Source organism: Elgaria multicarinata, chromosome 17, assembly GCF_023053635.1.
Source record: "Elgaria multicarinata webbii isolate HBS135686 ecotype San Diego chromosome 17, rElgMul1.1.pri, whole genome shotgun sequence".
Classification (NCBI taxonomy): domain Eukaryota; kingdom Metazoa; phylum Chordata; class Lepidosauria; order Squamata; family Anguidae; genus Elgaria; species Elgaria multicarinata.
This window is the reverse complement of record NC_086187.1, coordinates 4,664,202-4,680,626: the sequence shown is the minus strand read 5'-3', so window position 1 is coordinate 4,680,626 and position 16,425 is coordinate 4,664,202. Positions and strand designations below refer to the sequence as shown.

At 47.3% G+C, this 16,425-nt stretch overlaps 1 protein-coding gene across 1 annotated transcript in view; it reads right to left on the bottom strand.

Annotated features, from left to right (window-relative positions):
- PKD1 (polycystin 1, transient receptor potential channel interacting) overlaps positions 1 to 16,425 on the bottom strand; it is a 168,508-nt gene that overhangs the window by 73,252 nt on the left and 78,831 nt on the right. The window contains exons 5-8 of the mRNA XM_063143421.1: positions 12,221 to 12,292; positions 7,372 to 7,541; positions 5,432 to 6,100; positions 3,326 to 3,509 (exon numbers count right to left, since the gene is read on the bottom strand). Coding sequence (XP_062999491.1) covers positions 3,326 to 3,509; positions 5,432 to 6,100; positions 7,372 to 7,541; positions 12,221 to 12,292 — 1,095 coding nt within the window. The remainder of the gene's footprint in view (positions 1 to 3,325; positions 3,510 to 5,431; positions 6,101 to 7,371; positions 7,542 to 12,220; positions 12,293 to 16,425) is intronic.

Genomic DNA, 16,425 nt, shown 5'->3' with positions numbered 1-16,425 from the left:
ATCTCACCGAGAGAGTCGTTACAAAAAAAAAAAAAAAAAAAAAAAAGGACTTACAGAGGGCAGGATTAGAACCAGCGGGTGGAAATCGCAGGGAAGGAGATTTAGGCCAAACATTAGGAGAAACTTCCTAGCTGTAAGGGCTGCTTAGCAGTAACACAGATTGCTTGAGGTGGAGGCATTTAAGAAGAGGCTGCAGGGCTATCTTGTCACAGACACTCTAGCTGCATCTGGCACTACATGGAGCAGGAGGATGAACTAATGCAGGATTCCCCAACTTGATGCCCTCCAGATGTTTTTGGACCATAACTCCCAGCATTCCTGACCACTGGCCATGCTGGCTGGAGCTTATGGGAGATGAAGCACAAAACAGCTGGAAGGGGAAGGTGGACTAGATGATCTCTAAGGTCCCTTGCAACTCTATGATTTTGTGGCTGCCCCTCCACGCCATCTTGACCCTCAGATTTCTGCTCCAGTAGCAATAAAAAAGGCTCTTTGGGCAAATGTGCTTCAGAGGTAGGTCCTCCAAGAAGGACCTACGTCTTTTGATAGCCAGGGTGGGATGGAGTCCATTTCTTCAGGAAGAAAAAAGATAGAAGGAAGAAAAAGCCATCAAGCAACTACTAATGAGAGAGAAGGAGACCCACAGAGGCGCTCAGTTCAGACAACACGTTTCTCAACGGTGGTTTTAGAACTCCGCGGTGGAGCTTTTACAGCCCCATTGAGAAATGTGTTGTCTGGCGGGAAAACTCCACCCCACGGTGGAGTTTTTTTGGAAAACACTCCATGCAGAACATCACACTGTGCAGAGGAGAGTTCCTGCACAACCATTGTGTTGTGTGGAGGGCTCTGTGGAGTTTTCTGTTGCGTTAACTTTTCCCACTGGCTACAGAGTTCCCTGGCAAGAGTGGCAAAAGGAGCGAGTGCCCTTCTAGGAGAGCCTCCGGGATTGTTTTTTTTTCAACAATGGCTGATGGGATACCATTGGGAGGACTGAGGGAGGAGAGAGGGCGGAGAAACTGTCAATCAAACGTCCCAATGGATTTTACTCAACTCCACAGTAGCCCACAGTCACACAATGGTGGAGTTAGAACACATTGTGTGAGGAGCACCCCCTAAAAACTCAACCGTTGAGTGGAGTTCTCACACTGCGTTGACTAACGTGTTGTCTGAACTGAGCCAGAGAGAGAGAGAGAGAGAGAGAGAGAGAGAGAGAGAGAGAGAGAGAGAGAGAGAGATCTGGCTGCCACACAGGCTAATGGGAAACAGATGTCAGCTGCCGTTGCTTTCCCATAAGAAATGGTGGAAATTCAGGAGCTTCCAAGAAAATGCTCCACGCCCCCACCATTCATCTTCTATCGCTAAACTGAATGGAGAGAGAAATGGCACCCTGCAATCCTCTGCGATGTTTATCTAACGGGATGATTCAAATCAATCCATCAATAGCAAGTCAAGGATGACGCTGAGCCAGAAGGAAGGCGGAGAAGCAGCGAGGACAACAGTGGGAAAGCAGCAGCGCCCGCGTCCTTCGCCGACTCTCACCGCTCCTGCAAGCCCATCAAGCAAGAACAAAAACAGCCCCCCCCCGCCCCCAATGCCCTGCCTAAAGCATTAAATGCAGGCAGCACACACGGAGCGATCGGCTAACAGCTCTGAGGAAAGGAGGGACTCTCCGAGCCAAAGACATAATCTCATGATCGGTAATTGCAGCATCGGTTACAAGCAACTGAAAAGAACTCGGTGCGACTTTGGAAGGACAGCTGTTTGGGAAAACGGGGGTGAAGACAGCGAGGCCTCGCCAGGCTTCTCGTCACCCCTCCCTGGGCTGCAGAAAAGGGCCACGTGGGGTCTTGGGGGGAATCTAACCCAGATGGCCTGAGCGCCGCCTGTGGGGTGTCAAGCGTGGGCTTTGAAGCTGCGCAGATGCCGTCAGAGCCCAGCGCCGGAGGAAACGGGCTGCTTTTTCTCATGAAGGATGAAAGGGGAACCATGCAATGAGAAGCAGTCAAAGGAAGAAAGTGGCGAATAAAGCAGAACATCCCGTATCTTGGCAGCATCCACGCAGGCTCCATAGGAGCTTCTGATTCCACCCACGATGAGGTGGAGACAAGGCAACTGCCAAATGCGTAAGAGTTGTGCCATCAGAGCCAAAGAAAATCGCACAAGTCTTCAGGAAACGTGTGGAATAGCAGAGCAGTCTCTAAAGTTGCAGAGGGCTGATAGACCTGGTGATCTCTTGACCAGGAGCGGACTGTGGGCTTGGGGACACCTTCCCACCGCTCCTCCCATGGTTTGCTTTACCCTTGGTATATAGTTACACCCACATTGTCTCTAATCATGGTTAACCCCAATGGAGACTGCTCTAGCTACTAGAGGTCGAAGCCAGGATTCGAAGTGGATTTGCTAACTCTGGCATCAAGGGAATGCACCACGGTTCACACCAACGCAGGATGTAACAGATTAAGGCTAACCATGGAGCAGGCAAGGAAATTCTTATGAAAGAGGAAGGGGGAACAGACGGGTGAGCACCAGCACATGATGCCTCACTCCCAATCTTCTTTTTTGCCACTTCTGTACTAAGCCACATAGAGAAGAGGCAGACATATCCCAGGTGCCATCCAGGTGCTTATGCATTTGATGCTGCCCCCTACGAATCCAAATGGGTTTCCCCCTGCCAAAATTTTAGCAGACAAATTCACTGGTACCAGGACTCAAGCACTCAGCAAGTCCAGAATTTTAGAGGACTCTGACAACCAGGTTGAAAAGGGGTGGGTGGGATGAAATAATACAAGGAACTAATGATGTTTAAGAGGTGGAAAGCAAAAGAAGATGCCGCTCCTTTGTGGAAACAAAACGGAATGCTTTTTTGCTGTTTGACTGAAGAGTGATCCTGTGGCAAGTGTAATTGTGTCCCTCGTGAGGGGCAGAACTGTATGTTCCCAACCCTTGCATCGCTAATGCAGGTGTAGGAGAAGAATTTGCAGGGGAACATTACTAGACAAAAGAGGTTGCTGCATCTGTCCTCCACTGGTTCTTCCTGCAATGTCTCCTTCCCAGCTGTTTTGATTTGCCATTAATACCTTCCCCACTGAGCCACACTATAAGACTGGGGTGGGGGGACTGACTATGGGGGAAAGCAACTGGGAGGGATTTGTAGAGGAGAATCAGCAAGCACTGGAGGAGTAAAGCGCCCCCAGCTCATCCACCACCCCATAAAACTCAAAACTGCATTAACCAGAAATTGTTTAGGATAACATACATTTGCTGGTATAACATAAATCATACTATTGCCAGTAATTAGACAAAAAACAGTCTTTTACTCACTTACCTGGTGACACGGGACACCAAGAAACTCTGGATTTCAGGGCTGCTGACAAAGGCCAGAACTCCATTGCCATATTCCTGGCAATGCCGCTGGGCTTCCTGCCATTCGGCTTTCTCTGCCACCAGCCAATAGCAGTGGCTGTTGCCAGGGAAAGCCACACTGTCCACGGGGCATGATGGATGAACCACTGCATAAGGAGGAATCAACATGTACATTTTTAGAAGGAAGTGCAACTGTCAGACTCTTGACCAAACCAACAACAACAAAGACATGGAAGGACCAACGTTGGCCAAGGCCATGGCCCAAAACAAGAGTCTTGCATTGTGAAACAACACTCCCATACTTAGCACCCAGGAGGCAGCATCAAGAACCTCCGTAGAGAGACCTGAACTAAGACATTTATAGAGGCAGGGCTTCAGAGGCAGTGTAACGAATGCACAAGTCCTCTCTTTCATAAGCCCCAACTTTCCAGGCCATGTAATAGGTAGCCCTGCCTGGTGACAGGTTAGGACAGGAGGCTTCCCTGTTCACAATCGTCCCAGAACTCTTAGCATCAGTACAACAAGTTGTGGAAGAGTTCAGGTTGAAAGATCGTGTGCTGTAACTCTGATTGCTACATAGGCCCTGGGTCTACTCTAGGCTCTAAGTTTTAAAGCAGGGGTGCATAATGTGTTCCTGCAGCTGCTCCCAATGCAATCCATGGAACTGTTGGAACCCTGTGTTAGCACTAGTGCTAGCTAGGAAAAGACAGGGGTTTCCTTTGCCAGTCCTACTACTAGCAAGGGAAACCCTCCCATCAGAGATAGGGGATGAGGAAAGGGTTTCCACTGTTGGCATTAACCCCAACAGGAAAGGAAACCCTGCCCGGGGGGGGGGCATGTTTGACAAGATGGGGATGTGCGTATGTGTAGGCACGTATTTGCGTGTTCTGTGCAAGTGTGCATAACACATGTGTGCAGGCACATGCACAACCCCCAGCTTCCCATCTGGCACTAGATATGACCCTTGAGGCTGAAAAGATTGTGCATTCCATGATTTAAAGGATCAACGTCCACGTGGCCCATTCAGTGGCCAGTTTTATCATGCTGCTTCTCCTGCACACAGTAGGAAATGGCAGCAAGTCTCCTCACAACCTAAAAGTAGGATTTTCCGGGAGTTTTTTGTGACAGAAAAATGAGCAGAAGGAACGGGAGATGCACAGGAGGTGGATGGCATCGTGAAAAGGACCTGCGGAAATTCCTGAATGAGCAGTAATGAGCATGCTATATAATGTTTGTCTGATGACACCCAAAGGAGGAAAAGATGGAACAGGTACCAAATATCTTTATTGGTCACGGTAATCTGAAAACACCCTAAGAGGGGCACGATCAACAAGAAGCAATAAAATAGGCAGGGCACACAAAAAGGGAACATTTAATTATTGCAAAGGAGCTTTGCTGAATAGGATTTACATGTGAGTAAACAAAAAGATCTCACCCATGACACAGGGCGCCGTTAGATAATATAGGGCTATACAAAGCATTGGGTGGAACTCTCCCTTAATTCCACTTCTAGCTAATTATGGAAATGCAATGCCTCAACATATAGGGCTATAGTGTGGAAATAACTGAAGTCTAGATTTCAGGTCTGTTGGGTCAGTGAACCAATTCTGCAGATATATGTATCCTAGAGGCTATCAGCTCCCTATGAGGAGTGGCTTAGAACGGGGTGAGCAGAAGGTAAATCTCCAGATTTCTGGGACCAACTCCCAGAAGGCCCTGCCAGCATGGCCAATGGTGAGGCATGCTGGGTGTTGAAGTCCAAAACATCTGGAGATTTACTTTTTGCCAAACCCTGGCTTACAACAACGGTCCACCCATTGGTGCTTATGCAATAAGGACCTGGGCCCAGAAGGAAAGAAGACATGGCCATAAACATCAAGGAGAATAACTTTTTGCTCAGCTGCTATGGGAAGAAAACCACTGGTTAGTATTTAAATGAGAACATTTAGAACAGAAGTCAAGAAAAATAAAACAAGGATTGCCTAGTTTGCTCAAGGAAGTATAGAAAGACTTTTCTTAACGTGAAGTTGCAGCTCTGTCTCTTCTCAGCTGCTAGGTTTCAACTCACCTTTCCCCGGCTCTTTGTCCTGGGCTCTTATGCTATACACAACTGAGAGGCTGGTTCCACCTTGATTCTTTATCAGTAACTGCAAACTTTCGTTGGTCTTTACCAAAGGAGGACACTGGAGCTCTATGTCCTCTGGCGGTGCCACCACCTTGATCTCAGCCTGTGTCGAGGCAAACCGGCTGCCAACAAAGATGGTGACCGTGACATTGTAGTACCCAGGTGACGTGTACATGTGAAGGACGGACGTCTTGGTGGTATTCAGAAACCCTGACCGGTCCCCGAAGTCCCAATAAACGGTGTCAACAGCAATCGGAACACGGAGGTTCAAAGCCACCTCCTGGTAAAGGCTGTACGGCGAACTGGGCACCACTAAGGAAACGGGAAGCCGAGCTGGAAAGACATTCGAAACAATGGAAGGCCCACCGCACACCGGCCTGGCAAATGGCTCGGCACAGTAGGGCAAACAGCCAGTGGAAGAGTTTGGTTCGAGAGCAACGCCACACAGACAGTCCGCCTTACTGCTAAATCCCCCATAGTCCTGCTCCGCAGCGAAACAGAAAGAACTGCACGCCTCTGCCGTCAGGTTCTGAGGGAGGCGAGACGTGAACCGGACAATGGAATCAGCCTCTCCTGTGTCGTTGTCTGTCAGGCACGCAATGTACTCAGCTCCTGGAAGGGGAAGAAACAAAGATGCCCACGTGTATCAGCCCAGAATACCAAACGACAGCTTCCCAAGGCCTCAGAGTGGGGCCCAGGACCTCTTGCAGTCCAAGAGCCAAACTGCATTTCGGAGAAGCTCTTGCGGGCTGCGTTCCAGTGGTGGGTGTGGCCAAGGGCAAAAGGGTCAGGGGCAAAAACGCCCGCCCGCTGCAGCTGAAAGCTCTTCTTGCCAGTAACCAAGCCACAGGAGCTTGGTTACATGTCAACCTTTGAGAATGGGGAGAGAAAACCCACCAAACTCTTGGCAACTGGGGGGGGGAGTGGGGGCAGGGGGTTCTGGGCAGCCCTGGAGGGTCAGATTTGGCCCCCAGTGTAAGGCTCTGCCCTTCCGCCTTAGGGACTGTACCGCTTTCCAAATGGTCCTCTCCCCACTTTCCAGACACTGCTCTGTGGCTGAAGCAAGGCCTGCTCACCCCTGATCCAGCAAATGCCACAGCTGTGACCCTGAGCAGCAGCCCAGACCCTGACACAGAGGACGAGCAACCGTCTGGATCAGGAAAACCAGGGGTGCAAGCCATGAAGGTGCTGAGCCCCCCTGGCAACAAGACAAAGCTGGAGCCTGTCAGCCAAGTGCTGTTTGAGCCACAGACCCCCGGAAACAGTTCCCCCTGAGAAGGGCCTCTTGCCCCCTTGTGCTCCTTAGAGGACACACAATGGGAGCTGGCCATGGGGTGACCAAGTGCTCAGGCTGCAAGGGTAATGGGTGAACCTGCCCTTAGCTTCTCCAGATTCAGGACTCGCCACGTACTGTGTTCATATCTCCTCCCAATGTGTTCATCCGCTGTGGCCCTCCCTCCCCCCATCTGAAATTAGGTAGCTAGTATGCGGGGAGAGGGCCTTTTCAGTTGTGGCACCCTACCTATGGAATGCCCTCCTCCAGAAAGCTCACCTGGTGCCAACAGTGACATCATTCTGGTGCCCGGCAAAGATGTTATTTATTCACCCAGGCATCCCAGTATATCCTGTGAGCTGGTTTCATCTGCTCTGTTGAAAGTGTACTGCTGATTTGTAGGTTCTGTGTCTGTTTTTAATTGGAATTTTATATATTCTTGTGATTTTTCTCACCCTTATTGTATACTGCTGACATATGCACATAAAACCAATGACACATGAGTTTTATTATGAAATCTAGTTATTGTGCAATTCAACAGCCCTAGTTCTTCCTCCGACATGTTGCTCCTCATCACCCACCCCACAGACCCTCCTCTTCTTAGCCTTACCGCAAGTAACATCGAGGAAAGACACATTGAAAAGAGGAAGGTTCGCCACCTCGGGCGGCTGGGCACATTTCGTCACCAGGGGATGCACAACTTTCACGTTCCTTTCTTCCACCCAGCGGGGCAGCCAGGCAAGATTGCAGTCACAAAGAAGTGGATTCAAACTTAAGTTTCTGAAACAGGCAGAGGAGCGAGATGGTCCCTGCATTAGTTTAACAACCCTTTTTCGTTCTACAAATATTCCATTAGAGACTCCATCCATCCCTCTCCAAAATACAATTCTCAGAGATTCACTATCCTTGACTTGTTATTGACCAATAGGGATGACTTAGTGGATAAAGTGGCAGTTACGGGAACTCTGGGGGAAAGTGACCACGTCATACTTGAATTCTTGATTATGAAGGAGACAAAAGTCGAGCGTAGCCATAAACATACTCTGGATTTTAGGAAAGCTGATTTTAATAAACTCAGAACTATAATAAGTAAGGTCCCGTGGCAAGGGAGCCTAATGAGAAAAGGAGTGCAGGATGGGTGGGAGTATTTAAAAAATGAAATTTTAAAGGCACAGTTACAAACAATTCCAACCAGGAGAAAAGATAGAAGACAACAGAGGAAACCAATGTGGCTCCACAAAAAGCTTAGAGATGACCTGAAAACAAAAAAGGATACATATAGGAAGTGGAAGGAAGGCCAGGCTACAAAAGAAGAGTACAGACAAGTGGCGCAGAAGTGCCGAAATGGCATCAGGAAGGCTAAAGCTGTGAATGAGCTGAGATTAGCGAGGGATGCTAAAAGCAATAAAAAGGCTTTCTTCAGATATGTGAGTAGTAAAAGACAGAGGAAAGAAATGGTGGTTCAGCTGCTTAATGAGGATGGCAAATTGATAACAGATGACAAAGAAAAGGCTGAAGTACTCAATTCCTACTTTGCCTCAGTCTTCTCCCAAAAGTGGGTCTATGACCCCCCCCCTGGAAAAAGTGAAGCAGAAGTTGAGGGGGCAGGATTGCAGTTTGAGATTGATAAACAAATGGTCAAAGAACACCTAATTTCCTTGAATGAGTTTAAATCTCGAGGGCCCGATGAACTGCATCCTAGAGTAATGAAGGAGCTAGCAGAAGAACTCTCAGAACCTTTGTCGATTATCTTTGCAAAATCATGGAAGACGGGTGAGGTGCCGGACGACTGGAGGAGGGCTAACGTTGTCCCTATCTTCAAAAAGGGCAAAAAGGAGGAACCTGGGAACTACAGACCAGTCAGTCTGACATCCATCCCTGGAAAAATTCTGGAGCAGATTATAAAGAAGTCAATCTGTAAACACCTTGAAATCAATGCAGTGATTACTAGAAGCCAACATGGATTTGTCAGGAACAAATCCTGTCAGACTAATTTGATCTCATTTTTCGATAGGGTTACCTCCCTTGTGGACTGTGGGAATGCTGTGGACATCATATATCTTGACTTTAGCAAAGCTTTTGACAAAGTACGACATGACATTCTGATTAACAAACTAGCTAAAAGTGGGCTAGATGGAACAACTATTAGGTGGATTCACAGTTGGCTACAGAATCGGACTCAAAGAGTACTTATCAATGGAACCTTCTCAAACTGGGGGGAGGCAACGAGTGGGGTGCCGCAGGGCTCAGTCCTGGGCCCAGTGCTCTTCAACATTATTATTAATGATTTGGACGAGGAGGTGCAGGGAACGCTTATCAAATTTGCAGATAACACAAAATTGGGTGGGATAGCGAATACCCTGGAAGACAGAAACAAACTTCAAAGTGATCTTGATAGGCTGGAGTGCTGGGCTGAAAACAACAGAATGAAATTTAGTAGGGATAAATGCCAAGTTCTACATTTAGGGAATAGAAACCAAATGCACAGTTACAAGATGGGGGAAACTTGGCTCAGCAATACTACAAACGAGAAAGATCTTGGAATTGTTGTAGATCGCAAGCTGAATATGAGCCAACAGTGCGATATGGCTGCAAGAAAGGCCAATGCTATTTTGGGCTGCATTAATAGAAGTATAGCTTCCAAATCGCGTGAGGTACTGGTACCTCTCTATTCGGCCCTGGTTAGGCCTCATCTAGAATATTGTGTCCAGTTCTGGGCTCCACAATTCAAGAAGGATGCAGACAAGCTGGAGCGTGTTCAGAGGAGGGCAACCAGGATGATCAGGGGTCTAGAAACAAAGCCCTATGAAGAGAGAATGAAAGAACTGGGCATGTTTAGCCTGGAGAAGAGACGATTGAGGGGAGACATGAGAGCACTCTTCAAATACTTAAAAGGTTGTCACACAGAGGAGGGCCAGGATCTCTTCTCGATCCTTCCAGAGTGCAGGACACGGAAGAACGGGCTCAAGTTAAAGGAAGCCAGATTCCGGCTGGACATCAGGAAAAACTTCCTGACTGTTAGAGCAGTGCGACGGTGGAATCAGTTACCTAGGGAGGTTGTGGGCTCTCCCACACTAGAGGCATTCAAGAGGCAGCTGAACAACCATCTGTCAGGGATGCTTTAGGGTGGATTCCTGCATTGAGAAGGGGGTTGGACTAGATGGCCTTGTAGTATCCTTCCAACTCTGCTATTCTATGACTATTAAGCCAGCTCTGGTGTAGCTACACCTTTAAAGTAGGGGGTTTGCACCCAGTCCAGTTTTCTCTACATTTTGGCTTAGGAAGGGATTCTGCTTTGAGGTCATACCAGCAGTTTTTATCACACATCTATCCTTCCCTGCTTCCAAAGAGTTCAGGGCAGCTTACAATTGCATTCTTACAAGTGTCATGCAAGGTAGTTTAGGAATGAGAGAACCAGGGATGGCTGAGCTTGTGAAATTCTCTGAGCTTTAATTCAAAGCACAGTTGGGTTCGCTCCTGTTCTCGGTTGTGGGCGTTTTTTCAGTTTGTCTGACTGGGGAAAGCTGTGCATTTTGAGAAAGTTGTGCATTTTTCAAGTGCACATTTTGCAAACGTGAATGCAAGGTCAGGAACACTTTTGGAGAACTTGCGCTCCCATTCCCATTGATGTTCAGGGTTGTGAATGGGGCACTTTGAGTGCTTTGCAAACTGAAACGGAATTCTCATCCATCCCTAGTTTGAGCTGCATCGGGCTTGCCCAGGATCTCTGGATCAGTTTTGTAAGCTGATTCTCCCACTGCAAAACTAAGCAAGAAAAAAAGTGAATAATGCCGAACTGGGAGAATTCTCACAGATCTCCTTGGAATATCTCAAAAAGGGCTTTTCCCATGATGATCCACACTCTCTGGGATACCCTCCCTCCAGGAATAAAAGATGTGCTTACCCTATTACAGATTAAGCACATGCTGAAGACTTTTATTCGCCTCAGCATTTTTTGATCTTTATGGTTGTTAATTCATAGCTGCTGATTGATTGTTATAGTCTAAATTGTATTGTAGTTTTATTTGCATAAACCACCTGGATAAGTGGTACCTGACAGGCAACACAGAAATATTTTTAAATAAATAAGAGCTGGAAGAGATGCAGGAAAAAGGGGGCTGGAGCAACTCCCATAGAAGGAAAGGATGTATCCTTTGGGCTGTGTAGTTTTAGAAAAAAGCTAAGAGGAAAATATGATGGACAGTTATAAAAGGATGCATGATATGAGGAAAATGAATGGGAATATCTTTCTCCCTCTCTCATAATACTAGAACCCAGGGTGATCCAATGAAGCTGAAGGTTCAGGACACAAAGAAAGGAGCCCTTCTTTGCATAGGGCATAGCCAAACTATGGAATTTACTATCACTAGTTGAGGTGATGGCCACCAACTTAGATGACTTTAAAAGGGAATGAGACAAATTAATGGCGGATAAATGCCATGATGACTAGATCCTAACCTTAGGATTAGAGGCTACATGCCTGTGAATAGCAACTGCTGAAGGTTGTTAAGAACATAAGAAGAGCCCTGATGCTGGATCAGACCACGGGTCCATCTAGTCCAGCACTCTGTTCCCCCCAGTGGCCAACCAGCTGTCGACCAAGGACCCACAAGCAGAACACGGTGCAACAGCACCCTCCCACCCATGTTCCCCAGCAACTGGTGCACACAGGCTTACTGCCTCAGATACTGGAGGTACCAAATAGCCATCAGGGCTAGTAGCCCTTGATATCCTTCAGGAATTTATCCAACCTCTTTTAAAGCCATCCAAATTGATGGCAGTCACTACCTCTTGTGGCACTTAATTCCATAGCTCAACTTTGCGCTGTGTGATTGCTCTCCTGAGGTTTCTGGTTGGCCACTGCATGAAGCAGAATGTTGGACTAGGTAAGCCTTTCGTCTGACCCAGTCAAACTCTTCTTATAAGAGCTTGCAATATCCACCCAAGTTTCTCAATCAGGTCTTAATTTAAAGCAGTAGTCTACATTTAGAAATGCAGATGTTCTTCTGCATGAACTCAAGAGTTTCACCTTTAGAAACACTCGGGGACAAATCAGACATGATGCAAAATGCATCATTAGAAATCGTGGCATGTTTTTTATTTAACAGGAAGCAGGCATTAACCTTTCCCCTCCCCAACTGCGATCCCAAAGAAAATCATCCCACTGAAGGAAAGGTTAAACTTTTGTCCCTGAGCACTGTGGTCCCACTGAAAACCCAAACACACGCGTGATACTACATTTTAAAGTGCTAACATGACTCCTAGTGATGTGATTAGCATCCCATTTAGTTTGATCCTGAGTGTGGAACATCTAGTTATTTGCAGCAAAATTCTTAAAAGGATCAAAAACAGGAAAACTCTATCATTAATAATGCCCCCCCCGCCCCACAATTCACACAAATACACACATGCAAAAAAACACTCTTGAAAAAACAGAAACAATCTGTGTACTCACTTACATTTCACTTAAATTAAATAAATTATCAAATATTCCTTCTTCTAATGCAGAAATCTTGTTGTTGCTTATATCTCTGCAGTCAGAGAAAGAAAGAAAAAGATTATCATGAGTCCAATTTTTTTTTCTTCATTTTTCATTAGGAAAGGCAACAGGGAAAAAACTGCCCAAGGTGTCTACCAATTTAGCAACACCCTTTAACTTCCTAGCCCCAATCAAACTACACGTTACATTAAGCACACTATTTGAAAAGTACGCTTCACAGTGGACACTTTCTTTTCCAGAAAGAGCAGTTGTGTAGAGCCCTGATGCAGATTCCTTCTCATTTTCTTGCCGAAAACCACATCAACATGTCCACAACCACTAGCAGGGGTGGCTAATGCTGGGGCAGAGGGCAGGGCAGCTAAACGTAGGTTAGAAGGAGCCCCATGCGAAGGAAAACCCATTTCACACAAAGGCAAACTGAGGCAAACAGGGAAGTCACTTGAAAGAGACCATGACAGCAAATAAGTGTTTGGACCTGATCCCGATAACATACACCAAAGTACTCCTTTGAGCTCAAATTTGTCTGGTACGGTAGGAAACCATTGCACAGAAGAGGCAAAGTGAGCTTGAGGGTGATGGTTGACTGAACCATTCAAGAACAACACGAAAACACCTTGGAATCAACATTGTTCTACTTCAGCAGAAGCCCCCATGGCACAGAAAAGATAAACTGAAGCAAGTAACATCAGGGTCATGAGAGCAAAATCAGGGATGGGGAAACCACACAAAGCACTTCTTCGGTCCCGCATTTTTCAATTCCAGCATTTTTTCTGTGTTCTCGTTGCATAGGAAAGACAAACTGGAGGTGGGTGGGGGGAAAAGGGGGACGATTCTTAGGGCTCATCTACACCAAGCAGGATATTCCACTACGAAAGAGGTATGAAAGCGGCATGTAAGAGGCAGGAGCCACACTGCTGCTTTGTAGCAGTATTGAAGTGCACTGACAATTGTTGGGGCCCATGGACACAGACCATGTACCGCTTTCATGCCACTTTCATAGTGTTATATCCTGGTTGGTGTAGATGTGTCATGAGCCCCAACAGTTGTCAGTGCACTTCAGTACCACTATAAAGCAGTAGTGTAGATCCTGCAGTGCATTTCAATACCGCTATAAAGCAGTAGAGTGGCTCCTGCCTTTTATAGACCACTTTCACACACACACACACACACACACACACACACACACACACACACACACACACACTTACTTTCTGTTTGGGAGGGGAGGTCCTGATTGCTCCCTCTTACTAACTGCATTGTTATGGAGGAATGTTCTGCACATGTGCAGCTACATGCATGGTCAATAATCCAGCCAGCAAGTTTCTATTACAATGTAGCTGAAGGACTAGAAAAGAGGATGGCCAAGAACATACACATGGCAGCAGCCAGGTTGCACATCATGCTTAAGAAAGGAACTTGGTGGAGAAGGGGCTGGGAGAGTTGGGGTGGGGGCTGCTGCCCTCCTTGTACCACCACAGGGCCACTGCTGGGTTCAGCTTACTGGGTAAAGATCCTTCAGGAGCAAATATCAAGTAGGGGAAGGGATTTTAAGCAGGAAAATTGCATGGGGCAGAAAGGGTCAAACCTTCTCCACCCCATGCACCGCAGCCTAATCCAGAATGAAGCCCTATAAAACTTCTCTTGAATAATAAAGAAAATAATGCTTAAAATAATGTGTAGTTTACACCTTAAATCAGGGCCGGTGCTTCCATAAAGGCCACTTAGGCGGCCGCCTAGAGCGCCAAGTTCAGCGCCCCCGGAAGTCGCCCTCCCACTCCCAGAGCCGCTCTGGCCGAGTGAGGGCAGCTTCCAGGTGCGCCGTTCGCTCTGCTCCCCAGCGTCCCTGGCTTGGCTTCAGCTGGGCACCCGCCCAGCAGCTGAAGCCAACCTGGGACACTGGGGGGCGGGGGTGGGCGGCTCCACGTTCTGACTTCCGGCGTGCGCCGGACATCAGAATGTGGAGCCGCCTGGCGGAGAGGGGTGACAGCCCGCAGTGCGCCGCTTACCTGCTCGGCGCCGGCGGCTCCTTCGCCCGGCGTGATTGCCTCCTCCTCCTCCTCCTCCTCCTCCTCCTCCTCCCCCTCCCCCTCCTTCCCCTCCCCCCCGCCACCCGCCCTTCCCTCCCTTCCCTCCACCCGGCCATGTGGCCAGCCTCCCGCTTGCCGCTCCAACCCGGAGGACGGAGGCGAAGGGCAGCAGCCCGCCTCAATGCCCCTCAATGAAACTCCACCGTCGCCATGTCCGGGCGGCCAGAGGAGTCGGGCGCTGCGTGTAGCGCTCCTGCTGCCCAGCTCGCTCGCCTCGGGCCGGATCGGGGCGCCGGCAGCCGCCCGCCTGCCAACGGTAAGCCCCGTCCCTGGCCCTGGGGTGAGCGGGCCGTGTGGAGTGTGTGTGTGTGTGTGAGGGGGGGATACGGTGGTGGTGGGGGGGGTGCAAAAAAGCCTGGCACCGGCCCTGCCTTAAATCCCACTTCTCCATATAAAGCACTAGAACTTCACTTCCACCTGAAGCCTGAGCTCATACTGGCCTTGTGCCCAGAGATGGAATTCCAATCGCTATGGCTTTTGAGACCAAGGTATCCTACATGTAAAACTGTAGCTAACTGCTGTTGGCTACAGAATTGGCCTTCCCACCTCTCCGTTCTGGCAGCGGGGGCCAATAGGCCCCAAGTTACATCAAAAACATTCACCCACTCAAGCATTTTTGCTCAAATGTCCATCTTGAAGACAACATGCATTTCTCCTCCTCCTTTTCAAGAAGAGTATTATTGTTCAATGAATACAAAACAAGAGGCTTTTGGCTGGCAAAAATCAGGAGGTTTTGGGGAAGCCAAGGAACAGAGGAACTGAAACCACAGCCAATTTTACTCTTTAAAATCTCGGTCAGAGCACTCAAAAACCATTGTCCCAAAGCCTCCGGAGTCTACTCAGGCCGTGTCATTGTTAGAAGCTACTTCTAATGCTTCGGTAGTTTAACACTGACTCTCCCTTAATTCTGGAGAAATAAAGAGCCCAAATAACATGGCAGCCACCTGGCTGGGCAAACCACAGAATGAAGGAACTGGACAGAGAAAAGGGTGGTTTTCCTCTGGAGCATGGCCTCAAGAGATTGGTTTAGATGTGGGCATTTTTTCAGACATCTTAGCAGTTTGATGTATACAAAAATAATGTAGTGACAGAAAATAAAGATTACACAAAAAGCATCTTACACATTTAAAGGCCTTTTCAGATAGACAACACAATCACACAGCCCCACTATACATTCTGACAGATGCATTCGTGCATCTGACACAGTGGGCTCTGGTCTAAAAATGTTTGTGCTACACACAAAAATTCTTTAGGGTGCCACAGGATTCTTGATTTTCTATGAAGCAAAGTGTTTGTAGGGATAGGCTATCAACAGCTTATTTATTTTTGAATACATGTTATAAAATGTATATACTGCTTTTCAGAACAAAGCTCAGAAAAAATTGCACAAGAGAATAATAAAAGTTAGAAAATATAAAAACACACAGTAAGACCCACAATGAAAGCATCAAGTAAACCATGAACCTCCGTCATGCCTAGAAAGGCTCCAAATAAGGGCTTTCAATGAGTTTTTATACAGCTTGAGCCTTTGGTAGTGATTTCATGGGAGCAATGTTTTCAAGGGAATAAGCTCCATTGAACTACATTTAGTTCTGAGTAAGTATGCATCGGCGTATCACAGCCACCATTGCCAATTTCTGTCCCACTGCATGGACTTGTGAGGAGAAAAAGAACTGCCAAGTCCTTTTTGAATGTCCTTCAGTGGAACAACATAAAAAAAATCCTTTGGTATGTAACTTCCCAGTCAATGCCATTTTAGCAACTTTAATTGTGAAAAACATACACACTTCCAATCTAAATTGACCCCTTTATTTTTAAGCCACTTCCTACAAAGCAATTGAGGAATCACAGGTAAAGGGCTATAATGCACATGAAACAGTTGGTTTAAAAATAATTTAGGGGGGAATTTTTTTTTAATGGCTGGAAATTGGCAGCCTTCTCTCCAAGTACTGCTGATTGAATAAAAATTGGTCCCACATCGCTGCTTTAAACACTAACATACACACCCATCAAGAAATCTAGTAATAGATATCTCAGGTCACATCTGTTTTGGCCTTCCGATATTTTAGGGTGACCA